The following is a 27966-nucleotide window of genomic DNA, read 5'->3' on the forward strand; positions in this document are numbered from 1 at the left end:
CGGTTCGAATCCCTGCAACAGGGTGAGCTCCCATTGCTCGGTCTCTGCTCCTGCCAACCTAGCAGTTCGAAAGAACGTCAAAGTGCAAGTAGATAAACAGGTACCACTCCGGTGGGAAGGTAAACAACATTTCCGTGCGCTGCTCTGGTTTGCCAGAAGTGGCTTAGTCATGCTGGCCTCATGACCCGGAAGCTGTATGCTGGCTCACTCGGCCAGTAAAGCAAGATGAGCACGGCAATCCCAGAGTTGTCTGCGACTGGACCTAACGGTCAGGGGTCCCTTTACCTTTTTATTCTGAGTGGAACTTAGTTCAGAGAAGGGGAACTGAGCCAGACTGAACTTTCCACCACCAACTTCCCACTTGGATAGATGTGCAGGGCCACCTACCAGTCAATAGTCCAATGTAAACATGGGGGACAGAAGGCAGAACATCAAAGGAAAGTCCACTCCCAATTCTTCCTTTACATATGTGGTTTGATTTCAAGTCACGCCTACAAACAAAAACTGTTCCTTTGCAGGAGTGGCTTGAGCTATGGCTTTGCAGATCCTTTGCAGCTGTGTCTTGAAATCAAGCCAGGGCTGCAAAGAACAACATTCTTTTTAGCTACCCAATAGTTATAAAACACAGTAAGTCAATGCAAGATATTTAGAAAACATTTACCACACAATAAAACAAGAAGACATAAAACTAGCAATAAAAATAATGTAAAACAAAATGGTTTTCACTTGCTTTCTGAGGGTGATACCCAATGTTAATCATATTCAGAGTACAGTGGTACCTTGGGTTACATATGCTTCAGGTTACACACTCCACTAAGTCAGAAATAGTGCTTCAGGTTAAGAACTTTGCTTCAGGATAAGAACAAATCGGGCTCCGGTGGTCGTCCTACTCAAGAGTAGACCCACTGAAGTTAATGGGTATGACTGACTTTGGTTCATTAATGTAAATGGATCTACTCTGATTAGAAAGTACTTGGATACAACAGAATGTTGCAGCACCCTTAAGAAAAATACAGTTGCCTAAGTCAACAAATTTGTCCTCATGGGAAATGGATCAGGGCCTCTCTAAATTTTATGGGAGAAGGGTGTCATGTGGGGGGGGGGATGCTGTACAAAGTACCCAGCTCCCTAGATATATAGGGCTTTGTTCAACATAATTAGTACCTTGAATTATGCCTGGAAACTGACAGGTAGTCATTGCAACCAGTAGGGAGCAGGTTTTTAATGCCCCCAGCAATCTGGATTCACCAAAGGGGGGTGTGTGAAAACATTTTGTACTAGCTGCAGCCAAGGGGGAAAAAACTTTCTAAAGGAAATTGAGTGCCATGCTTTCAACTTTATCAAGAATGCCTTGTCCAACCAAAACCCTGGTTGGTCTGCAGCACTTGGGAAAGTTCACAGAATCAGATTGCTGGAGAATACCCAATGGTTCCTGCAGTACAACCCTTTGTTCCAACACAGGAAGATATTCAATATCCACAACATCTCTGGAGATGCCTGTCCAACCAGATAGAATAATAAAAACATCACCCCAGGCAGGCAAAAATAGTTTAAATAGCTCTAATAGAAAGCTGTTGTAAGGAACTGATGCATGACAGAGTCAAGCAAGGAGGAGACTGTGGTCAATTTCATGTACTCTGTCTGTTGCAAAACTGTAATTGCTGCAGATGTTTTTTCTTCCATGGGGGGTCTACCAATAATTCTGTGCACCCTTGTACTTTTAAAACTCAGACAGCTTAATCCAATCTATTAAAAACCCAGCCATTATAGTTTCAATAAAATACCCCTGCTGAAACTATGTAAGACTGCAAACCGCTTTCTGCATTGCTGATAGCTTAATGAAGCAATTATCACCTCTCTCCATCTTGTTTACTCTGTGATATTGAAAACCAGTTATTTTTCAACCATGCAAGAATGTATCTGTTTACACTGTTAAAACACCCAGCACTCTGGGGAATTCTGGTTAGATTGCAAAGGGGGGGGGGGGGGAGGAAATTCTACAGAGAAAATTTAGAAGGTGAAAACTTGCCCATGAGTAATTTGACTTAATCAGACTATTGGCAGGAAAGTTTCTGATGTGGACATGCATCAGGGTTGCATTAATTTTTCTGTTACAAACAGCTGGGTTATCATTCATTTAATCAAATCCGCTTATAGCAGCAAACACTCAAGTGATAAATTATTTCTCAGGACCTTCTCATGAGTTACATGGATTTTTGAACAAGGCGTCATACAAAATGTTTGCTGCTTGAGTCTGCTAGCTTGATTAAGTTTAGTTGCCCCATTTCTGCTAGTTAATAAATCCATTAAAAGAAAATCCGATCACATTTTTAAGGATGTTTATTTTAAAAAAAACAAAAACATGGCAAACAAGGATTTTGCCCCCAGCAACATCTTGGTTGCCCATAATGCACCATGGAGAGGGGGATAATGTCCTACTAAAACAGAGGTTACCTGATTGTTCTCCAGACATCAAAACCATCTAGACGCTTTGTGCCATTCGTAGACCCTCCAGCGAGCTTCACCAGGGTTGGCAGCCAATCAGAAATGTGGATAAGGTCATGACTTTCCACTCCCTTCCGTTTCAGTAAAGGACTTGCAACAAATCCCACTCCTCTCACTCCGCCTTCCCACAGTGTCCATTTCCTTCCTCTTAATGGCCAGTTGTTTCCACCTGCCAACGTTTGGCCCCCATTATCTGAAACATATTAAGCGGTAAGTATGAAGAAACCCTGTTGTTGGTTTTTTAAAAAGTTTTATATACCTCCTTCATTGAAGTTTTTAAAGATGAGGTTGGATGGCCACCTGTCATGGCTGATGTAGTTGAGATTCTTGCACTGCAGCCGGCTGGAATGGGTGATCCCCTTCCAACTCTACAATTCTATAAATCTATGATTCAGATGGTATCAGTAGCAAATGGTGGTATGCGGTGGCAGTGTTTATTCGACCTCCTGACAGATGGGTCACTGCTGTTTACTGGGAGGAAGAATGGAAAGACCACGGTAATGTGGACCAGGTCAGCACTGTGCAAACACACTTGCAGAACCAATATGGTGCTCCAGGTGTGTGTTTGCGCAGTGTCAACCTCATTGCTGCACTGCCCCCCCTTTCTCCCAGTAAACACCGGTGTCCCTGCTGCTGGGAGGTCAGGCAAGCACCATTGCCCCTGTAATAAAAAAATTAAGGTCTTATATATATAAAATAAATGTTCATAAATGTACAAACCAAGCACAAACATAGATATGTGGAACACATGTCTGGACCAGCACAGGAAGACCATGCTGAAACCATTTTGACTCCCAAGTTGACCAAACGTTTCTTTGCAAGGAGGGAGGAGGTGAGAAAACCTTCCTTGTTATAGGAATTGGGTAATTACCATTTCAAAGGAATGGGCAGACTACCAGGAAAAGCAATTAGATAAGGCTTTATTAGATAACCTGGCAGACAGGAAAAACATTCAAATTTCTGTTGTAGACCACCATTCTGTGATGTAGATATGATGTTTGTGGGGGGTGGTCTTGGGTTACACCCCTTCTGTGATGTATGTATGAAGTATGGAGGGGTGGTCTTGAGCTCCAGGGCAGGGAATTTAAAATGTCTATATAAGGGCAGGCACACCTTTGTTCTAGGCCTTCCTGCGTGTGAGGGGAGCACCCTGTTGCAACAGTTCAATAAAGATCAGGTTTACGATCTGCTTTGCTTCTCAATATTCTCTGGTTGGCCTCTGTTATTTTCTCCTACCAATAGGGAACCCACATAAGGACTCTACAGTATACAGGCTCTTGGAAACCCCATAAGGGAAAAGAGACAGTTTTTGTTTACAACACCCCACACCATCATCTGCTACAGAGTTGTTGGTTTTTTTATTAGACAACATTTCATAGCTAACATATCTGACTAACATTTATAAGCAGGGTGTAGAGGACTGTATCTTAATACGGAGTGCCCATAATTTAGTGGCAAAGAACGAGAACTGGCAACTCAGGTTAAAGTGTCAGGTAACAGGTACTGGGGAAAATTCCTGACTGACTTTGAAGACCCACTGCCAATCAGAGTAGGCAATATTGGGTTAGATGGACCAATGACCTGCCCCAGCATATGCATTACAACTATCCTCATCATCATTATTTCTTTATTACACTTATATACCTCCTTTGCCTCCAAAGTTCCCCCTCCCCATTAATCTTCACAACAACCTTGTTAGGTAGGTCAGGCTAAGAAACAGTGACTGGCCCAGGGGCCCCCAGTGAGTTTCATGGTTGAGTGGGGATTCAAACTCTGGTCTCCCAGGTCATAATCTAACACTCTTACTGTTACATCACACTGGTACTTATGCATAATTTGAATGATTTCACTCTGAAATGTGTATTTATTAAAAGAAAGTTTTCACTTCCAAGATCCCAGCACTCCCATTTTTAAAAGATAACCTATTAAGGGATATATTCACTTGTGAGATACCTCCCACCGGGATAGACTTCTACCTGCTTCTGGCTCTGCACTGCTCTGCTTTCAAGTTTTATAAACATCAGTAAATACAGTTTCTCTTTGTTACTGGAGAAAAATCATACAATAATGAAGTGTTCTGTTGCAATTTAATGCTCATTAAACAGAGAGAGTAAAGACCAATATTATTTTGTTCTGAAGTGGGTGGGATGTGAGTAGGGCTGCAATGTTTGATCAACTGATTGATTAACCAATTCTAAAACCTTTTAATTGACTGAAAAGGGGTTCCTAATTAACTGGGCAGCAGACATAGATATACATTTTTAAAACCTATTATTTATGTGACTACTTATGAATGTGCAGGCTTCAAGCATCATTTAAAACAAGCATTCCCATGCTCTCTAACACAAGAGAAATGCCTCTTCTATGGTAACACCCAGTGTGGCTTATATACACACATTGTCTAGACAAAAAGGTTGGATCCAGAGCTGCCTTTCTGCAAATCATCAACAGCCTAAGGTCACGGGCCCAGCAACCTTCAGGATCCTATGCACCATCATTATGTCACAAAGGAGAAAGAAATCCTCTAAGAACATCCTCTTTACAGTGGTACCTCAGGTTAAGTACTTAATTCGTTCCGGAGGTCCGTTCTTAACCTGAAACTGTTCTTAACCTGAAGCACCACTTTAGCTAATGGGGCCTCCTGCTGCCGCCGCGCCGCCGGAACACAATTTCTGAATCCTGAAGCAAAGTTCTTAACCTGAAGCACTATTTCTGGGTTAGCGGAGTCTGTAACCTGAAGCGTATGTAACCTGAAACATATGTAACCCGAGGTACCACTATACTTTACTGCCTTGTGTATGAAATCCAGAAAATAAACACAGAAAGAGGCCTTTGAGATTCTTCTACCATTTTCAGGATTTGATCTACAAGAGGTGGTACTCTCTGAATCAAAAATATAGAAATGGAAGACCTAGTCCTAGATCTCCATCACCTTGCCAAGTTTGGCAAGTAATGAATGTGTAGCTCGTTCTGTGGGTAGAACAGATTTTTGATAATACTATTTTGGACCTTCACTTCTTCAACATGTAATCTTGCAACCTAAACATTGGCTTCCAGGACCTGACAACTATATTGATCAGTGCTTCGGCTACAGATTTGTACTATAACCATGCAACAAATACAACATGGCTTATTTCTGACCAGTTTTCTAGACATCCTTGGCAATATGTGAGCCCACCAGACATCCTGGATTGTCCTGAAACTTTAAACTCGTGAAGAGATTGGAGTCCAGGGCCAAAGGTTTAACAATATCAAAGACATTTCAGGGGAAATTATTGATAATGTTTCAGTGCTATGAACTTTATTGTAATGCAAGGGTAAGAAACCATTTTCAGGACAACAGCCTCATGAATATTCCTGTTTTCTCATCACTTGATGATTCTAAGCTGAGTGAGCAAGCCATCTCCATTGAAAAGGATTGTGCCTGATATCGAGTGTTATGAAAAATCTGGTGGTGGTGATTTGATGACTGGCACACATGTATGAGCCATTACGTGACATGTCCAGCCACCGAGCGAAAAACAAGTATGGGTAAACCAATCAGCAGTACTTTGATAGACTAGTCTACAAAAGTAAGTGTCTTGCAGGTTCTGATCCAGTGTCTGCAACATTTACAGTGGGTCTCCATGGAGGCTGAAGCTTCTCATTCACCTTTATGAAAATGAAATACATTGGGTTGTAACCAGACTGAGTTAGCTGCACTTGGATCCCATTTAAATCAATGTGGGGGGGCACACGCCTCCATTTTAATTTATTTCAGTTAGAATGAATTGCAACTAACATGGCTGTGGCTTAGTGGCAGAGCACAGTGCTCTGCATGCAGAAAGGTCTGAGGTCTATTTCATGACATCTCCAGACAAGGAAAAACTCCTGTGTGAAACCTTAGCGAGTTGTTGCCAGTACGGAGGTAGGTGGACCAATGAACTGACTTAGTACAGTGCAGATTCCTAGGCTATTGGAAATGCCAAAGAGCACATGGAACATTTCCCTCTACTGGAGGTGGGGGAGGTCTGTGTGCCCAAGAATGTTGAACATGGCCCCAAAGTTGATTGTGCTTAATGGCATCTCAGGGCTTGAAGGAAGTGCAAGTGTATCTCAAGCGGTAAGTACATTAACAGGACAGATAAACACGAACAATTTCATTACGCTTTGTAAACCAGATTGACATAATTCCTTTTGATGTTGCTCCTTAGATCTATGGGAGATTAACCAATTTGTGCTTCAGGCACGCGTGCCAGTCCCAAACATTTTCACCTCACACAAGCAAATAAAGGGGGGGGGACGGACTCCTATATGTCAAGTATGTCCTATACATGTGATTACTAAATGCATAACTGCAATTAAAGACAGAGTGGACACTTCTGCAATGGAGCTCCATTCTTCAGAGCTGCAATCAACAGCTGGATTGGAAATCCAAGTCAGCTGATTTTCCTGATGATTAGAAGAAAAATACCGGGCGTGTAGAAGGCTGCATGATGGAATTGCCTCCGAAGTCTGGATAACTAAAATAATACAGTGATCAACTTTATCCCACTCCAATTCCTTTTTCTTATTTCTTTTGTTTCCTCCAAATCTAGGGAAATAGTCCATATGGCAAACTTTCGAGCACATAATTAAATTATCTGCACTTCTTGTAGGAAGCTTCTTCCATACTTCTCTCCAATCTTCACCTAAGAGCAACAGATTTCTTTTCATTTCCTCTACAACAAGGCACTGAAAGTGGGAACTCAGACAGTTCATGTAAAAATTTGGCTGAAAAAATCATTATTCATGAACTTTGGACAGATGTTTCTCATGTCCCTAGAACTGCTTCAGAATTGCTTTATTAGTACAAGGTTTTTGAGAATCAGGACCTTGATTCAATTTTAGCCTTGCTAAAGATCTTATATGAATCAATAAAGCAGAAAAGCAGCCCCATTTCTGCTCAGTTCCATCTGATGACTTGCCAGATATCCTGGTACAGTGTGAGCCCATGAAGCTACAGACAAGACAATGATAACTAGTATAAACTGGCTTATCAGCATGAACATCTTTTAAGAACTGCAAGGCAGCAAAATAATGAATGCTTGACCTGGAATAAACCAACATTACTAAATCAGCAAGAATTTGAAGAGCTCATGAAACAATCTTTGTGCTCTCTTCCTATGATCCAGTGCCATGTGCGTACATGGATATCACAACAAGCTAAGAATATTAGGAGGTACATATTTAAAATTGGGAGTCTTAAAAACCACAAACTAGAATTGTAAAATTGGTTTTTAAACTGGGTTGCAGACTGTTTCTCTCTCTTAAAACACACACACACAGAACCCACCATACATGAAGTCAAAAGGAAGTTCTTTTCCAAAATAATTGCTGGTGGTCAAGATGCCATTAGCTGGGTAATCACCTTGATATTTTACACTAGATTCAAGATGACAGGCCATAATAAAATGCCAATGAGAGCAGGTAAGAAAGCTTCAAAGGTATCTTAAGAGAACGTGAAGCATGCCTGCTCACATTAGGGAAAGGAGCCATGCTTAGCTAGGTCACTGTTGTGTGTACTGACATAATCCCCGTGAATTCCTCATTGTGTGCCCCTGAAGTAATTTGATCCTATTCCCTGTTATTTGAAATACAAATAGCTTACAATTCTAAGCTTCTCTTCACCATGGTGGATGAACAAAAAACAAAAGCAAGTGTTAATTAACCTATAAAGTAAATCCAAATACAGCAGTCAAGAAAAGCTTAATCTGGGTAGCTGCATCATGTAAATGAAACAAGATTGCTTAACCACTAATTAAATGTATTCTGTCGGTCTCTATTCTAGATGTAAGGATTGCCTTTGCTGGATCTTTGCAAGATCCATTTAGGTCTAGCATTAGCTTTTCCATAAGTAGTCAAAGATACAGATCAGCAAAGGTATACACTTGGCATGACTGTGACCACTGGCTTTTGGTTTTTTTTACCCTGGAATCTGGTAACACTGGAAATGTACCGCCATTGAGCACAGCTGTTCCACTAAACTCACAACCATTGGAAGTTACAGATAGGTAGCCATGTTGGTCTGCCATAGTCAAAATAAAAAAATTCCTTCCAGTAGCACCTTAAAGACCAACTAAGTTAGTTCTTGGTATGAGCTTTCGTGTGCATGCACACTTCTTCAGATACACTGTATCTGAAGAAGTGTGCATGCACACGAAAGCTCATACCAAGAACTAACTTAGTTGGTCTTTAAGGTGCTACTGGAAGGAATTTTTTTATTTTAACCATTGGAAGGTCCTTCAAAGATTTGCCTAGCACAGGGATGGGGAAATCTGTAACCTTTCATTTGTTGTTGGGACGATGGGTCCCATCAGCTCAGACAGCAAGGCCAATGGGAAGATGATGGGAGTTGTAGTCCAGTAACACCTGAAGTATCACAGGTGATCTAGCCCTTTTATATGAAGCACAAACTGAATCATTTTGTGTGCGGACAGGCTTTTGATTCAGCGGATGCCTTTGCTAACAGAAGAAGGGAGTAAGATCTCTGTGTCCCCTGGAAATCTGCTGCAGAGTTAACGGCCCCTTTCCATGGGTGGTGGCACAGAGATCTGAAGAAGGAATCTCCAGGAACTGCCTCACCTCCTCTACTGTTAGTGGAGCCCTCTACTAGATCAAAGATTCCTCAGCTAACAGAAGGATTCCTTTCCTTTGTAGAACAGGTGGATACTGCAACCCCATCTAACCAAGCAACCACCACCCTGTTTTCAAGTAGTGAAACCCGAAAGTTAACTGTGCATTCATGTAGGGCAGGGGTCAGCAAATTTTTCACCAGGGGGCCGGTCCACTGTCCCTCAGACCTTGTGGGGGGCCGGACTCTATTTTTTGGGGGGGGATGAACGAATTTCTATGCCCCACAAATAACCCAGAGATGAATTTTAAATAAAAGCACACATTCCACTCATGTAAAAACATGCTGATTCCTGGACTGTCTGCAGGCCGGATTTAGAAGGCAATTGGGCCAGATCCGGCCCCCGGGCCTTAGTTTGCCTACCCATGATGTAGGGCTTGGTTTGGACTGTAGGAGTCCCTCTCAATACAAATAATTATTAGTAAATGACCTTCAAATCCTCCCAACTTTACACTACTGTGTCGACTATTATGTCAATTAAACTTAGTGGAGTGCATGAACGTACTTACGGGTTGTCCGTCCCCCCCCCCCCGGCCCTTATCTCAGAGTTCCTGTTTTAATATGGAACCAAACCAAGAAGCCTTCTCATTTTAATAAACACAGCAACAGAAGTAATAAAAAATTGATTTCTTCTACTTCGAGCTATTCCAAGAATAAGAGATGCTGACACATGATTTCTGTCACCTGAGAGTAATTCAGTATGGACTATGTGCACACAATGTTCAGAGGAAAATAAAATATGGTGAATAATAATCATGCTAACTCAAGAGAGCTGACTTTTTCAATTATAATAGCAGCTAAGGTAAGGTTACTCTGCTCTGGAAAATAGCAAGTAAAAAGCCATTTCTGAGCACAAAGTCTCCTCCTCAAAATATTCCTTAACGTGCTCCTGAGATAAAAATGAACAGTTTGCAGGATTAACAAAAGGATGCATGTATCTCAGCCCTAAACACATAGCCTAGGAGGAACCAGCGAGTAAAATAAAGAATGAGGTTTGTAGCAACTCCAAATACCACCACATCCACTATATTCATTTCTATATAACTGTAAAATTAAGCTTCCACACACGTGCAAAATATATTTTCGAAATGCAACCTTGTTTTCCTTCTGTCACATTCTTGCACAAGGTCTTGAACAAAGCAAATGGCTGTCCCACATAGTTAAGCTTGTTTTTGTTTTAATGTAGAATATCTGCAGATGCCAACCATTTTCTTGGAAGGAAGATCCACCGGTTTCACTGCAACTTGCTTCAATGCAAGTTTATTTAGGAATGTAGCCAAAAACCTGTGTCTACTGAATGGAATACTGAATTCCGAGGGTCAAAACCTGCTAAAATGTGGCTGGAACATTTGTGTGCTCTTATTCAGAGAAGGAAGTTTACTTTGAATGCCCTGTTTGGGCATCCCCTTACGCCTTTTGAAGCAGTGTGTTCTTTTGGAACAGGATCTACTCATCTGGGGGTTTTTTTGGTTGTTTTTTTTAAGTTAAGGACCTAATTGAGATGTATATTTGTAATGCCTTCAAAAGGGCCATGGAGGAAATGAGGCCATTATTGCTGCACTTTCCCAGATGTTGTGTAAGAACTTCAGAAAGCCGAACCTCGCAATCTTAACACACTCCAAGCTGCGTGGAGAACACTTTTACAGTCAGAAATGCAAAACCTACTGAAGTAGAGGCCTAAGGGTGGTTGTTATCAAGACTGACGCATATGAGGGAGGCTGCTTTTAAACATCATTCTAGACAACAGAAGGTTTTCCCCTATTTTCTTTTCCAGGGAAAACAAACAAAAAACAAACACAAGATCTTGAGGAAATGAGCAGGGATTCCTATAAGGTTGCCAGCTATATGAGAATGCTGCCTTGAAAATAAATAGAGTGCCGCATTTAGTCTGCACTTACTTCCAAGAATACGCTCTCTGGCACAGCAGCACTGTGAGGGAGAGAGGAAATGATCTATGCATATTAACGCTTTGTGTTGTGCCTTTCTTGTTTGGAGGCTGCTGCATTTGGTCACCCAGATTACCTTGCTCTCCTCTCTTTCCTCCTCAGTTTATTTGAGGTGGACGGCTGTGGCTGCACTTTGTCGCTTATCTTGCACAAAATAAACAGAGCAATCTGGAGCTAATTTAAGCGGTTTACCATATCAGGATATGGCTGGGAAAGGCTTTAAGGCAGGGAGTGGGGAGGGAGGGCTCAAGGCGAACAATAGCTCTGTGAAGCTGAACAGCAGTGAGCACAGGAAGGCTCTGCAGACAGCCTGGCAGACAGCTGTCAGCCATTCCAATAACAATCCCTGCAGCCAATGAAAACTGGCCAGCATCTAAAGCCCCCCAAACCAACCCAGGAACACCAACAATAAAAACAAAGGATTAAACATTTCAGCATATAGTGGCATGAGTGACATGGCTGTAGCTCAGTGTCAGGGAATTGCTCGGCTGCTAGTGTGGTGCTATTTTTCTCCTGCAACGATTCTCAAATAAAGAGCAGCTGTAATTACAGTACCATATCTTGCAAAGCACAGGCCAAAACCCAAGGAAGTGGCTTTATTTAGTGTGAACTATAACTCCAGTCAGCCGATCAGACCTATTTACATCTGCTTTCCAAATCAGTTCCCTTCTCTGATGCCAGGAGTGGCATGTATGTATGTACGTATGTATTAAAAAACCCATCTCTAAACAACAGGATAACACAAAATGAGAAATCCACGTGGTCCAATTTTCTACAGCAGACCACGACAGGAAAACAACAGATCAATGTTGTTGGTCCAAAATTTATTATTCTCTTGTATAACTCCAAGTATAATATTGGGCAGCATATTCTACTTTATTATTCCAAATAGCTATGAAATGGCTCAATTTCTCCATAAAACAATTATTCACCCACCTGCCTCCTTTTACTCTGATGGCATGGGTCACACACACACACACACACACACACACACACACACACAATCTCTTAAGTCTTCTAACAGCCAGTCTGTGATGGGGGGATGGGTTTGTTTTTTCTATTTCTAATTTATGGCCATTTGTGCTGCTATTAACAAATGGATAATCATTTCCATCTCTTCACAAAGAACCACATAACTCACAAAAACAGAATAATGCAGCCAATGGACCTAGTGGTAAAACATAACCCATCATATCATTGGTTTTATAAAGGATTTAATTCTAAAAATTTATAATCTTGGAACTTGTCCAATAAATATGATCTACATACATTCCTAGAACACTGTAGTTCCAACAGTAATCTCCTGTATAAATTTTGCTTAGCCTAAGTGGGTTTGGAAAACCTTGTTAATTGTCACCAGGACAGTATCCATGATGTTTCTCCATTATTTGGCCAAAGCCTGCTCTATAAAATTTACTTTCCTTTATGACAATATATAAGAGTGGTAGTAGCTGTTGTTGTTGTAATGGATTTGTTCCAGCCTAGTACAGTGGTACCTCAGGTTAAGTACTTAATTCATTCGGGAGGTCCGTTCTTAACCTGAAACTGTTCTTAACCCAAGGTACCACTTTAGCTAATGGGGCCTCCTGCTGCTGCCGCACCGCCAGAGCATGATTTCTGTTCACATCCTGAAGCAAAGTTCTTAACCCGAGGTACTATTTCTGGGTTAGCGGAGTCTGTAACCTGAAGCGTATGTAACCTGAAGCGTATGTAACCCAAGGTACCACTGTATATAGGTCCCCCCCATGTAGTGGGGCATTGAAGTGAGCTCCTTCTTACAAACCTTCAGCAAGCAGGAAGTCCTCTAACAGGACGTCCATCACAAAAAAAAGAAGGGATGGTGCAACATACAGATACAGCCTACTTTTACAGGCTTCTGTGTAAAAAGATCTCAGCTCACACTGGGGGTTCCATGCATGATGAGATTATTTGGTTTTAGCTAGTAATGGTCCATTATCTATGAAATTTCTAATAATCAATATATTTTTGATACTACTTCTAAAGTATTCCATATATCAACTAAATTAAGAACATAATAGTTGGTAGAGCATAGATCAGCCAGTAGAGCATGAGACTCTTAATCTCAGAGTCGTGGTTTGAGCCCCACGTTGGGAAAAAGATTCCTGCCTTGCAGATGGTTAAACCAGATATCCCTCACGGTCCCTTCCAAAGCCACAATTCTATGATTCTATAAGAGCAGTGCTGCTGTGTCAGGCCAGTGACCCATCTAGTCCAGTATCCAGTTCTCACACAGGCCCATGGAAAACCTACAAGTACAACCTGAACACAACAGCATTCTCAAATTCTGATTTATAAACGCTTATCTTAATTTGTGATGCTTCTTGAATGTTGGTGAGAAATTGCTGTTGTTAACGTTAGTGAGAAATGTTGAAGTGCTTCCTCATTGCAACACATTGCCTCAACTCAAGCTATTGCATGACAAGGGACATGCTTTGAGAGGTGACACAATAAGGCCTATCCTTCCCACTGACCTTGGCTGGAACCAAATGCCACTTGGTTTTCTCCTACCCTATCCCAGAAGTGCTTTCTTTTGTGCTGTTCCACTTGGTCCTTATGCAACCTTAATGCAACAGGTGGAAATCGCTGGTCCTGGATATGCTTCATTTCTTATTTCCTCCTTTTATCATGTAACTTATATGGCAATCTATTATATAAATGTAGCAAATCAGTGAATGAATGAATGAATCTCCCTAACTATTCAGGTACTTGCAGTCATCTTACTACTTTTGAATCCCCCTCCCCCGATCATACCAAAATCTCATGGGTGTCTAACCTGGCTGGTCCACCACAGAACTCTACTAGTGTGCTGTTTATATTAATCATATATTAAAGCAAAGCAGAAGGCTTGGGAGTTAACATTCATTCCTTGTTTTGCCAATTCATTAGAGTCTTTCAGAATGTGCTAACAGTTTTTAGCTATTTTTAGGATGGGCAGGACTTGCTGGGGTGGGTGGGGGCTTTGAGAAGATGGCAAAAGCAGAGTTGACAGGAAATCTCAGCTGAAAGCTAACCTTGGGATATGTAAAGTCCATTCCACCAGGATATTCCTGTAGTACTGGACAATACCTCGCACAGCAGGGAACCAGACTGGATTGGATTAGTATTGTTCAACCCTCAAGTAGATTGTGTCTCCATAAACTTAAAAGGATTTTAAATCATCTTTGTAGCCTGCCAAATTTTTGCAAGTTCTGAAAGATGTGTAGGGCAGATGGTTAAGCACAAGGCAGAGAGAAGCATATCCTCAGAATAAAGCTGTGTATTGTGGATGTGTGAAAGCCATCTTTTCATTTTCACATACATATATATATATATATATAGAAGGCTGATTGCCGAAGAATTGATGCTTTTGAATTACGGTGCTGGAGGAGACTGCAAGAAGATCAAACCTATCCATTCTTAAGGAAATCAGCCCTGAGTGCTCACTGGAAGGACAGATCCTGAAGCTGAGGCTCCAGTACTTTGGCCACCTCATGAGAAGAGAAGACTCCCTGGAAAAGACCCTGATGTTGGGAAAGATGGAGGGCACAAAGAGAAGGGGACAACAGAGGACGAGATGGTTGGACAGTGTTCTCGAAGCTACAAACATGAGTCTGACCAAACTGCGGGAGGCAGGAGTGCCTGGCGTGCTCTGGTCCATGGGGTCATGAAGAGTTGGACACGACTAAATGACTAAACAACAACAACATACATATACATATACATATACATATACATATACATATACATATACATATACATATACATATACATGCATGTTGGAACATTTATCTGCAAAAGCATATATGCAATCCTAACAAAATGCATCTAAATAACTACTGTGGCATCACATGCACACAGCTGGGCTCATTTCATATCATTATATTCATTCAAAAGCACAGATCTCTTTCTCTGAATCATGTGGCTTTTTGTTGCATGGGTATTATAGCAATCTTCTCAACAGACATGTTCAGGACACATAATCAAAGATATGAATATAGGAGTTTTCGAAGAAGAACACTCCAAGGCTTTTGATGGACTTTGATAGAATTGCCAGCAAGCCAAAGATACACACTACAAAGATCTACACTACCTAGAAGCTGTGGCTAGTTACTATCCCACCCTCCAAAGGCATTCATATACCTATCAGTTGTTCCTATTGGCTGTTAAGGAGCATATGTGCCCTCTGTGTTAGCACCACACTGTAGTGCTCAGCTTGTTGCATCCCATGCCTCTGCTTCTACATGCAAGTACATGCAGCAAACTAGACATTCGTGGCACCTTTTCACATGCCAATTCATCTAGGTGTGAAGCAAGCCCTAAATGTTAGCCTGGTTTATAAAGATAAAATTGCATTGTCTTCATTAAAGAATAAGAAATAAAGAGCAGGCCGTGTGTGTGCATATCAACTTTTTGCTTGTTTATCACAATTACGGTAGTTTGTGACATTGTTTGTGACATTGTGCACAGACGCAGGTACCAGTGCAGCTTGGCTTAAGCCATGGGACCTGATTAATCAAACAAGAGCACACAATCAGCTTTTGAGCAGCGGTGACAGATCGGCTTGTACTATGTCAAGAAAAAGACAGGCTATTAATTAACTAGAAAATCATTTGTCGGTTTTAAGATCTCAGCAGGCTTGTTGCAAGTCCTAACATTTCACTGTCTCATTCTGCACCATTTACGGAACCTGTGAAATTATGCAGAACACCAAAAGGTGAAGCTGTTTCCATAGAGGAGAAAAACAAAATAGGTTCTCAGGGAATTATAAAAACATTTAGAAACTAAGGCATCCTTGTAGAAGGATATGCCAAATGTAGTATTTATTAATACAACTGACATATTACAGAGGTTGTGGCCAGAATTCTATAGTTAATAAAGAACGTGACAGACATATTTACTAAACATATATCTAAAACACATTTACTTGGAAGAGTCCAAGTTTCCATTTCAGTGTAAGTTACTTCGGAACAAACCTGTTTAGGGGCCTAACTACACATTACACAGACATGCATGTAACAAAATGGATCAAAACTGATTTTGAGGAAGGGGGTGATTAGGAGCAGAGAAGCAGTGTGCGGGGGTGGGGAGGGGTGTTTATCCTTTTTTCCTATCTGTTGTTTCCCTGGTCTAAAGAACCTCATTCCTAAATGAACAAATAGGGGATCATATCTGCACACAGTGAGGCCGTAATCATCTATTTGATGAAGTTTAAGACTACAGGAACTAACCTCCAGTAGGGTGGAGATACCTATCAAGCCAAAATGGATCTAGATGGTTTTCTGACTGTTCCAGGTAAGGCCCCATTGCCTCAAAGTCTTGGTTGATCTCTGGATTAAAGCAACAACTTGGACAGATGACACAATTGCTCCTGAGAGCATCCTCTTTCTGTGGATGAAGGCACATTTTGGTTTTCCAGGGAGCTCAGGGCAATGAAGCAACAGTTATGGTGCCTAGAGTGAAGGTGGGGCACTCAAAATTGGCATAGGTAGAGCTCCTATTAAGCCCTGCAGATCAGATTGAGGGGTGCCAGGCTCCATGGGTGGGAGAAGGGGGGAAATCTCATTGCACAAGCAGACCTTGCTTCATATATGCAACAACTTAGTTGAAGCCCACCCACAATTTTGTTCCAAACAATGTTGGGCAGCAACCGAGAATCAGACAGCATTTTTTTCTTTCTTTTAAGTAGAGAAGAAGAGCCTTGATGGATCAGACCAAGGGCCAATATCATACTGAATATGAATTTGCATCCTCAGGAGCCCGGTGCATACATAACAGTAAACCAGAATTAAACCAAGTATGGCTTACCAGAAATGAGCAAGCATGCTGGTGTACACTGCTCAAATCACACACACCCTATACCTTTTGCCATGTCAGGGGAAAAACAAAACCAGACTGCCGGCTTAGCATTCCATGCGAACCATGGTTTGTTCTTGGTTTGCCCTTGTGGTTGTCTGGAGAGAAACAAGACACAAGGACTAGTTTGCATGTACAGTGGTACATCTGGTTGCGGACAGCATCCATTCCAGAACTCCGGTCGGATCCCAAGGTTTCCGCAACCGGAGGGACCACTTCTGTGCATGCGCGTGGGGCGGTAGACCGCTTCTGCACATGCATGTGCAGTGAAACCCGGAAAAATACTTCCAGGTTTGCCACGTTCACATCCTGAAGGATACGCAACCGGAGGTGTGCGTATCCAGAGGTACCACTGTAATACTAAGTCAGCACTCTCATGTGTTTCCTCCCAATGCAACAAAGGGAAAAGGAAGAGGGCAGAGACAGTATGAGTCACATGTACTAGTGTGCTTGCTCATTCCTGGTAATCCATACTTCGTTTAACTCTGGCTTACTGTTATGTGCAAACATGGCCAATAAGTAGTATGTCAATATAGAAATATCAACCAACCAGCAGAAAGAGGCACACTGCATCTGGAATCCCTCTGTGGAAAAAAGGAACCATCTGACGAGTCTGAACTATCTATATTAGGAACAATAAAAGGGAGACTAAATATGTCCAGAATTATAAAGGGTGGTGCTGATATGGAATGTCTGAAACATTTAGTTATTAAAAAGGCATGAGGCTGAGGACTGGATTGAAGCAGGGGGCAAGCCTACAAGCAACTCTTCTGTACACTTCAGCTTGGATGAAGCATTTAGAACCGGCTGCCAAAGATAGCAATAAAAGCATGTCATTTTTTCCCATTATTAAGTTTTTAAATTGTGTGGGTGAATCCTTCCAGTGCTTATGAAAGGGGAGGATTAATAGTATTTACTACAGCTATGCAACCTCTATGAAAGCTCCAATTCATAGCTCAACCAAGCAATTTGATTTCTGACCTCTGGCATTCCCATTGAACTGGACTCTTGAACTTATGCACCAAACAATTTAAGACACTGTGTGTGTGCACGTGCGTGTGTGCGCACACACAGATGTGTGTGTATGCTGTCTATAATCACTTGCAGAATGGGCCTCTCTATACTCCCATTGATGCCAGACATTTAACGAATACATCAAAGACCTACACTGTGCACAAGCAGCTGAAGGTATGTATCTGCGAAGAATGCTGTCCTCAGTTTGAACTCCAAAGCTCCTCCCCAGTCACACATATTAAGAATCAATTCATCATTTCAAATCTTAATCTGGTTGCATAAGATCTGTAGAACACTGCAGTTCTCTCTAGGGGCAAACAATATGGATCTTTGTAGGGTCCCAGGCATACGTCAACCAATTGCTAGCTGGTAATGAATGAAATGGAAACTCAGCCTTATCCTGCAAATCAGTGATGCCCCCCACTCCACTATATTTACACACAGTAATATTTTAGTGTCTTTACACCAAAGCAGCAAAAGGCTTGGCTTGTACCTGTTGTCCTCTGAAATTTGCACATTTAACTACTTAAGTTCTTATATGTTGTTTTAAAACAATGCCACCATGATTTTATTATACCTTTTGTTATATGGGTATCATTCAGCTGAAATTGAACCAATTCAGGATTAGATTTGTGCATATTTCACTATATTATTTATTTAGATTAACAGCCCACCCAAACACGAGTGGAGTTTTTTTAAAGAGGAGTAAAAAACAAAGAGGACTCAGAGCAAAATAAAAAGAAGTTCCTTTTCCAACTTCTCTCTGAACTCCAAAGGCCATCTCAAAGAGTAGGCTATGTTTCAGAAAGATGCCCAGATATTAGTTTTCATACTGGAGCAACGTGGAGAAGTACCGTATTTTTTGCTCTATAAGATTCATAAGATTCTATAAGATTTTTCCCTCCTAAAAAGTAAGGGGAAATGTGTGTGCATCTTATGAAGCGAATGCAGGTTGCGCAGCTATCCCAGAAGCCAGAACAGCAAGAGGGATTGCTGCTTTCACTGCGCAGCGATCCCTCTTGCTGTTCTGGCTTCTGAGATTCAGAATATTTTTTTCTTGTTTTCCTCCTCCAAAAACTAGGTGTGTCTTATGGTCTGGTGCGTCTTATAGAGCGAAAAATATGGTAGGTTCTATGGCTGTATCAGGTCCCAATTCATATCTTTCCTCAACCATAAGGTGACTGTAAGATACCCACAATTTCTCAGCCACAGTCGCACAATCCCCTACAATATGGAGATAATCACGCTAGCCTTCCATGGATGGCTACTGTGAGGATTATTGGGACAAAGTATTTGTAGCTCTTCGTAAGCAACTTAAAATGTACTATACAAGTGTTAGGCCAGGTGTGGGTGAGGGGCAAAAGGAAATGTAATTCTATGCATGTCTGTTACACTTTTATCCAACCCCAAGCAGCTCATGGGTTCCCCCAATTATGTCTTCACAACAACCCTGTGAGGTAAAAGCTGGGCTGAGACATAGCGACTGCCTCAAGGTCACGCAGTGAGCTTCACAGTTGAGTGGGGATTTGAACTTGGGTTCGGCAGTCCTAGCCTGACGCTAGTCTAATCGTTATACAGTGGTGCCCTGCAAGACAAATGCCTCGCAAGATGAAAAACTCACTAGACGAAAGGGTTTTCCGTTTTTGAGCTGCTTCGCAAGACGGATTTCCCTATGGGCTTGCTTCGCAAGACGAAAACGTCTTGCAAGTTTGTTTCCTTTTTCTTAACACCGTTAATACAGTTGCGACTTGACTTCGAGGAGCAACTCATAGAACGCAGTGTACATAGTAGCCTTTTTTGAGGTTTTTAAAGACTTTGGTGATTTTTGAAGCTTTTCCAAAACTTCTTTTGCAGCCATTTGGTAAGTTAAGCTTTTAAAACCTTTTTGGGGGGTTTTGGATTTTGGGTTGGGGTGTTTGGAATTCAAGGACTTGGTGTTGGGAAGGGGTTTGCAAGAATCTGGAAGCTTGTTTCCCCCCCCCTGCATTTTTATGATTTTCTGTGACCATTGGGCCACTCTGCTGTTTTTTTTTTTAAATTCTGGATTTGAATTTCTGTGTGCTGGGTGGCTGGGGGAACAGTTGGGGAGGGGTTTGCAAGAATCTGGAAGCTTGTGTTTTTCCCCCCTGCATTTTTATGATTTTCTGTGACCATTGGGCCACTCTGCTGTTTTTTTTTAAAAAAATCTGGATTTGAATTTCTGTGTTCTGGGTGGCTGGGGGAACAGTTGGGGAGGGGTTTGCAAGAATCTGAAAGCTTGTGTCCCCCCCCCGCATTTTTATGATTTTCTGTGACCATTGAGCCACTCTGCTGTTTTTTTAAAAAAATTCTGGATTTGAATTTCTGTGTGCTGGGTGGCTGGGGGAACAGTTGGGGAGGGGTTTGCAAGAATCTGGAAGCTAGTGGGGTTTTTTCTGCATTTTTATGATTTTCTGTGACCATTGGGCCACTCTGCTGTTTTTTTAAAAAAAATCTGGGTTTGAATTTTGAAATGCTCTTTACAGTATGTGTGACTTTAAAGAGCACTTAATAAACTCTTGTTGTACCAAATTTGGCTTTGTTTGGACTTTTTTTGACCATAGGAACGCATTAATTGATTTTCAATGCATTCCTATGGGAAACCGTGCTTCGCAAGACGAAAAATTCGCTAGACGAAAAAATTCGCGGAACGAATTAATTTCGTCTTGCGAGGCACCACTGTACAGTGGTACCTCAGTATTCAATTTGTTCCGGAGGTCCATACTTAACCTGAAACTGTTCTTAACCTGAAGCACCACTTTAGCTAATGAAGCCTCCCGCTGCTGCTGCGCCACTGGAGCACGATTTCTGTTCTCATCCTGAAGCAAAGTTCTTAACCTGAGGTAATATTTCTGGGTTAGTGGAGTCTGTAACCTGAAGTGTATGTAACCCGAGGTACTGCATCAGCTCATGTTGTCCACAGGACCAAATTACTCTCTGGCATTTCCACCTACAGACGAAGGCCCAACACACACACTCTCCAGGATGCCAAATAGGAACAGGATGTTGATTAGTTTGTAGCAGCCGTTGGTGGAGGGGGACGTACACAGATTGTTTTGTTTTCTGCCCTTGGGAGGAACACTGTGACAAAGGCTGAAAACTCCTAGTGTTAGCAGTAAAAAGGGCTACACTCTGAACCAACAATGCACCGTGGAAATAAATTAGTATGTGGGCTCTATCAAACAGCATTGTCACAAGAGAAGCCCTACTTCGCATCTTATGGTGCCCTCTTGTGACAATGATAAAGTACGTCACCCTTCCCCATCATTTTATTTTTTTGCCTGGAACAGGTAAGTCTGTTGAATTTCTGCCTATCAAGCAACCGTTAAGCCTCTGTTAGGTGGAAGCCCCACTTATTGCTTCCCACACTTTCCGGTATTTAGCACTAAAACAGAAGCATGTTTACTATAATATTTGACTACATGGGTACAGTGGATGCTTGGGTTGCGAACATGATCTGTGCGGGGTGCACGTTCGCAACCTGCAGCGTCCGCAACCCACAGTGGTGTGTCTGCGCACATGTGGGTTGCGATTCAGCACATCTGCACATGCACAAAGCGCGATTTAGCCTTCTGCACATGTGCGATTGCCAAAACCCGGAAGTAATTTGTTCCGGTACTTCCGGGATTCAGCAGTCCACAACCCAAAAAAACGCAACCTGAAGCGTCTTTAACCCGAAGTATGACTGTACACATTAAGAAGCCACGACAAACAGCAAGCTAAGGGCCATAGCTCAGTGGCACAGACAGCATCTGCTTGGAATGCAGATGGCCCCAGGCTCAAACTGCGGCATCTGTGCGAGCCTCACACAAGGAGCCAGCTCCCCACTTCAGAACTCCTCCCCACCCCTCCAGCACATGGAAACTGCCACTGCAATTTTGGCTACAAGTAGGATTAATTGCAGTAGTATTTATCAATGTAAATGCTGCAAATTGCTCTATCATATCAAGACTGCAACAAAGCAAAGCAACTTGGGTCTTTTTTTCCAGGTGTCGTACAAAGTAAAGAAGAAGCACATGTATTCTTTGGTTGCAGAGTCTCACCGACGCAGCCTTAGCTCTGGACTGCTTTTCTTCTCAAGAGGTCACCAACGTGGTGCCCACAAATCTTTCCTAGCCCCCTCCAACTGCCCCTGCTGACAGAAGCATTCTGTTGTAGCCAACAGAATGGGTAGCTGTGTCTTAGGATTGCAGGGACGGTTTATTAAGAGTTTAACGATTTGGGGGGGGGGGTTTACATTCCTTACACAGATACCAAGTAAGCCTTCTGCATTCTTTCCCAACCTCCATTTCCCCTGCTAGATAATCAGCTTAATAGCCAACAGAAAATTGCCAATAATATGTGCGTATATCTAATTGTTAATCTTACCTGTAGAAAATATTAGAACCGTGTTGTTCCAAAGGCCGTACTTCTTCAGGGCTGCAGTGACATTTCCCACAGCTTCATCCATAATAGACACCATTCCCGCATATTTGCGTCTCTTTTTGTCTTTGATAAAAGAATATGGCTCTATGTATTTCTCAGGTACTTGAAGAGGCTCGTGGACTGATTGCAGAGCGAGGTAGAGAAAGAGAGGCTGTCGCCAAAAAGGCACAACACCAAAAAAAGAGACCGCATCATTAAATGCCATAATCAGCATACTGGCTGATAAGCTTCCAGCTGCAACTACTGGCTTCCTTCCTGCCTTCTGTCTTCAGTTCTCAAGGATAAAAGAATATTTAATTGAAGACATCCCCATTTTTATGATGTTGCCAGACTCCATTGGCCCCAGCCAGAATGGCCAGCAGTCAAGGATGATGAGAGTTGCTGTCCAACAACATCTGGAGGGCCATAAGCTGATCTAACTCCAGGCAGACCTTCAAATTCAATTTTTGCTTTCATTAGGGAAGTCTAGAAATATTTAAGAGCAGGGCACACCAGTAATTGGGTCAGACATGCTACATTAGTGGTGCAGGACAGGGAGTACTATTTGTGTAATCTGCCCGAGACATCTTTTAAAGATGAAACTTCCTTTTCTCAGTTTTTCCTGGGCCACTAAGGCTGGACTTCTCCCTGTTTGTACCTTATGGTATTGTATTGCACCTTTCATTTCTTTTTGTGGTTTATATTAATAGTTTTTACTGTTTATTGCTTTGAGATGTTTAACATTAAGTGGTTTAGATTAATATTTAATAATAATGTTAATATTTAACATTTTGGTGGTACCTTGGTTCTCAAACTTAATCCTTTCCGGAAGTCCATTCCAAAACCAAAGCATTCCAAAACCAAGGCGCGCTTTCCTATAGAAAGTAATGCAAAACTATCTAACAAGACCATTGATCCATAAAATGAAAGCAATCATCAATGTACTGTACTATAAAATAAATAAGGCAGTACTGTAGATGATAAAAATAAAAATTATTATTTTTTCTTACCTGCACTGATGGTAGTCATTGTTTGGATGGGGGGGGGCTTTTATCCATTTCCACAGTCACACGATCAATCAATCAATCAGTCAATCAATCAGTAGCTGAACTGGGTTCCACACAGTCACAAAAACAAATTAGCCGAAAAAGCCACAAAAACAAAAACGCAAATAGCAAAAACAAAAGCGCCAAACTTAATCCATTCTGGAAGTCTGTTCGAAAACCAAGGCACAGCTTCTGATTGGTGCAGGTGCCCCAGAAACAACAGCCAACAGCAGCATTGGACATTCAGCTTCCGAAAAACATTCAAAAACTGGAACACTTACTTCCAGGTTTTTGGCGTTTGAGAACTAAGGTGTTTGAGAACCAAGGTACCATTGTACTGATATTTAATAATAATATCTAACTGATCACCTGGTTTAACAATGTATTGATATTAATAATATCAATGAAAGATTAATAATAACATATATGGTTTTCTACCAAGGACCTAAAGACAGCATACATAAGGTTCTTCCAACTTCATCTCCACACCAACCTTAGGTAATGAGAGACCTAAGAGTGATGTGGCAGAGGCATACATGGAAATCCTTTGCAGGTTAAGTTGGTCCCACTGAGTTAAAGGGGGTTGTTTACCAGACAACCATGTATAGGATTTCAGCCATAGTGACTGCCACAGGGAGCCAGTGAATGACGAAGGAACTGAACCAATGCAACCATCAAGCACAACACTATTCACCACATCACACTGGCAGCCACAGGTGCTGCAAGCAGATAGCACTGGTACAAGTTTTGCTGCCAAGATTTAAGCAAACTAATATTACAGTATTTTGAAGCTGCTCTATCAAATTTATCATACAAGGAGCAGAAAAAACGAAGAAAATGTTTGAGAAACTGAATTCAGTTTCTTTCTGATCTATTTTGTAGGACAGACCTGTCAATGTCTTCCCCCTAATATGTTGTTAAATTCCCGATTATGAACTTACGACTATAATGGGACTAAGAACAGGTAGCTGCACCAAAGCGTCTGATCCTAAATGCATCAAAATGTATTAATTCCAACTTTATATTTTAAGAAAGAGATAGAATTGTACCTTCTCAGTCTGGTGATTAGCTATAAGATCTACTGCTCTTTCTGTAAACACATTAGTAGAGTACATGTCTTTAAATCCATCTGCAACTTCTTCTCCCTCTCGAAAATCGAGAGCACATCGAGTTACGTTCTTCGCTTCAATGGGCACACAGCGCTCGTGAGAATAGTAATCTTCACTTCCAAGAAGGTAACCTAAAAGAGAGAAATATCAAGTCTCTCTTTTTATGTATTCATTAAATTTATGTATTCATTACATTTCTCTTCCCACCCTTCCTCTCAAAGAAGCCCAAGGAAGCAAACATCAAAATGTTTAAACAATATAATTTAAAATAAAACATCCTTAAAACATTAGCAAACAAATAAAAAACATTTAAAAACTTTTAGAGTATCTAAACCATTTAAAAACCATCACATACCCTCAAAGCTGCAAATGTCATGGTTGCTATGGTCAGTATCCTTCAGCCTGGATAAACAGGAATGTTTTTAAATTTATATTGAAAGCCAATAATGAGGGAAGGAGACATGCCTCGCCGGGGAGGGCATTCCACAAACAGGAAACCACCACCAAGGAATCAACACAGAATCATGCCTGTGACAATTTCAGTAGGAGAGTCTTTAAAAGCAGAATGGCAGTAAGATTTGGAGCTCCCTTTGCAAGTCAGTGAAAAGGAGGAATTTACCTGGTCTGGTACACCTGGGGGAGGGGGCGGAATACCAGGACTAAATAGGATTGTTTTTATAAAACAAGTCAACAAATCATTTGGCAAACTCTCTCATCCCCACCATTAAAAAACTAAAAACAAAAACCGTTAACATCTGCTTCCATGCTTGCATGGTTAATAGGAGTCCAATGATGCTTTTAAATTGGCAAGTGCATGAGAGATTTTGAAACTGAAATTATGGAACGTCAAAGATGAAAAGCCACAGCAGCCAAGATAAAACAAAACGAAACAAAAACCCTATAATAATTCTTGCAGCTGAAGCTAGAATTACTAAGCTATTTCTATGTTGCAAAGAGTATTTTTCATGCAAGCTATTCAAACATTTCCAATCTCCTGCTGACACCAACTGGTGAGTGAGACAGTCTCTCCAGAATAAAGGATCCCCATTTCCAAACAGAACAGAAGGATTTCCAAATAAAATCCTTCTGCAGCTAGCTTGCCACAAATTAGTGCCATTTAACAGACACAAATACACAAATCAGGGTTAACACCAATGGATAGTAAGAGTTAAAAGGCAGCTCCTCCGGTTTGCAGTCACACCGAGCAAATGAAAGTCCTATATTTCTTTATTATATTTAACAAAAAATTTATGCCACATGATTTTAAATAATTTAGAGATTTTATTACAAACAAAACCAGAATTATCAATAAAAGGTAGGCAAAAACAGATATTAAACATCCAAAAGATAATTAAAATTAGCAGTGTACCAATGCCACGATATAGCATGGATTACACCCTCAGTTACCTAAACATGGCCTTTGACGTTTCCAATTTTTAAAATTTTTTCTGGAAGTGCACCTGACAACACTGAAACAACATTGTGTAAGGAGCTTGTGTTAACTGTGAAAAATGCACATTTCTATACAAAAGGGGAAATCCTACAATGCATTTTATTGTCTTTCAAAATTGTATTGGGGGGAACCCCTCAATTTGACCATTATGGCTATTGTACCTAAGTCAGTCTTTCCTAGTCTTTGCAAGGTTCAGATCCTACTATCTTAAATTCCCACATCCAGCTCTATAATTAATAAAATAATAACAACAATAACAATAACAATAACAATAATAATTTATATGCTGCCATCTGGCTGTTTCCCCAGCCACTCTGGGTGGCTCCCAACAGAATTTTAAAAACACAGTAAAACATCAAACATTAAAAACAGATGTCTTCTAAAAGTCAGATAGTTGTTTATTTCTTTGACAACTCATTACCGGTATCAGTTTGCAATCAATGTGTGACATCCAGTGCTGCAGGAGACTTCTGCTTATGCAATGGGGCTTGCCCTTCTCCTCTTCCTCCTGCCCCCATGCTCCTTCAATAGATTTTTAGGGCATGCAGGAGGCTGCAGGTGGGGCAAGGAGGAATCTGGTCCACTAGCTGAGTCTCTTCTGCTGGATTCTGTTGTGAAGGTATGGCCCTGGGGACCTGAGCCCGTCTTTTGCACCATGCCCCACATGTGCTACTTCTTCCCTTTTTAAAAAACTTTATTTTGTGGTTTTTAACTTGCTTATTAAGCGATTTTCCCTGACAGTCAGCCTAAATCTATACATATAAATTAGCATCTGCAAATGTTATGCAAATCTGTGTCACGGTTCTGTGCCTTTAGGCTTTTAAGGATTTAGCAATGCCCTTGGTTGGACTGCACCCAAGATTTTCATTATAATTCATAACTCATATGCATGGCCATCCATAATAGTAAAATGATGGAACAAACCAAGAACAAAGACACATGGTCCCTGAAGACAGCCAACAAGAGCCAAGTAAAAAGCAGGCCATTTCTGCTCCATTTTGGCGTTTCATGTACAAGCATGTGACTATATTGTTTCTGGGAGACAGAGACATTTCCTGTACTATAAATGTGTTCCATACACATTTTCGCTTATTTCTGAATGGAAGACAGAAGAAAAATCAAATCTATTCAGTATTTCATACATTCCACGCATTTACATTGTATGCTTTTATTTTTCTTTTCACTCCATCCACCATACAAAACTCATCATTTCAACTCATCCCATCCAGCCCTTCACATCCAGAAAATTCCATGCCACAGAGAGGTTATAAGTTGGACATAACTTAGTGATAGAACACAAGCTCTAATTCCCCAGCTTAGCTTTTCTGAATACAGATTCCTTCAGCTGTGATTCTTGTTCTGGTATCTGGTGTTGCAGATACAAATCAGTGACACAAGTCAATGCCTCCATGGTCACAAAAGGCTCCTGCAACAACTTTTGAGAAATCATTATCTCAGAGGCAGAATAAGGTAACATCCCTGATGCATCAGACTTCTGTACTCGGTAGAAATTAGCACCTTATGCCTTTGTCCTCCTCATGCTGCTACACCATCCCCCAAAGCCTCCATAGCAGCTTCCCCCAATCTGGTACCATCCAGGTATTTTCAACTACAGCTCCAATCATCCTGGCCCAATGACTGGCCATGCTCCGAGATAAGCTAATTGGGATTTGGAGCCCAAAACATCTGGAAGCCACTAGGTTGGGAAACGCAGCTTTAAGGAAAATGTTAGCCATGGTGGCTAAGTTATACCTATGGTGCCTCTGAGTGACAGTAGCTGGGAATTACAAGTGGGGAGACTGCTCTGGTGCTCAGGATCTGTTTTCAGGCTTTCCACAGATATCTGGTTGGCCACTGTGAGAACAGGATGCTGGACTAGATCAGCCACTGGGATGAACCAGCAGGCTCATCTTACGTTCTTACTAAGCCAGAACAAATTATTGACTGCTGGACCATCCAATGAAAA

At 41.4% G+C, this 27966-nt stretch overlaps 1 protein-coding gene and 1 long non-coding RNA gene across 4 annotated transcripts in view; one reads left to right on the forward strand and one right to left on the reverse strand.

Moving 5' to 3' along the window:
• LOC310688783 overlaps positions 1-27966 on the forward strand; it is a 90750-nt gene that overhangs the window by 51413 nt on the left and 11371 nt on the right. The gene's annotated exons all lie outside the window — the stretch shown is intronic.
• ARSB (arylsulfatase B) overlaps positions 1-27966 on the reverse strand; it is a 70114-nt gene that overhangs the window by 33101 nt on the left and 9047 nt on the right. The window contains exons 3-5 of one of the 2 annotated variants that reach the window (XM_083465335.1): positions 24488-24678; positions 22357-22564; positions 2455-2698 (exon numbers count right to left, since the gene is read on the reverse strand). In XM_083465335.1, coding sequence (XP_083321461.1) covers positions 2455-2698; positions 22357-22564; positions 24488-24678 — 643 coding nt within the window. The remainder of the gene's footprint in view (positions 1-2454; positions 2699-22356; positions 22565-24487; positions 24679-27966) is intronic. The other variant, XM_083465336.1, reaches the window with a different exon arrangement.

This window comes from Podarcis liolepis (genome assembly GCF_965112155.1).
Source record: "Podarcis liolepis genome assembly, chromosome: 11".
NCBI lineage: Eukaryota > Metazoa > Chordata > Lepidosauria > Squamata > Lacertidae > Podarcis > Podarcis liolepis.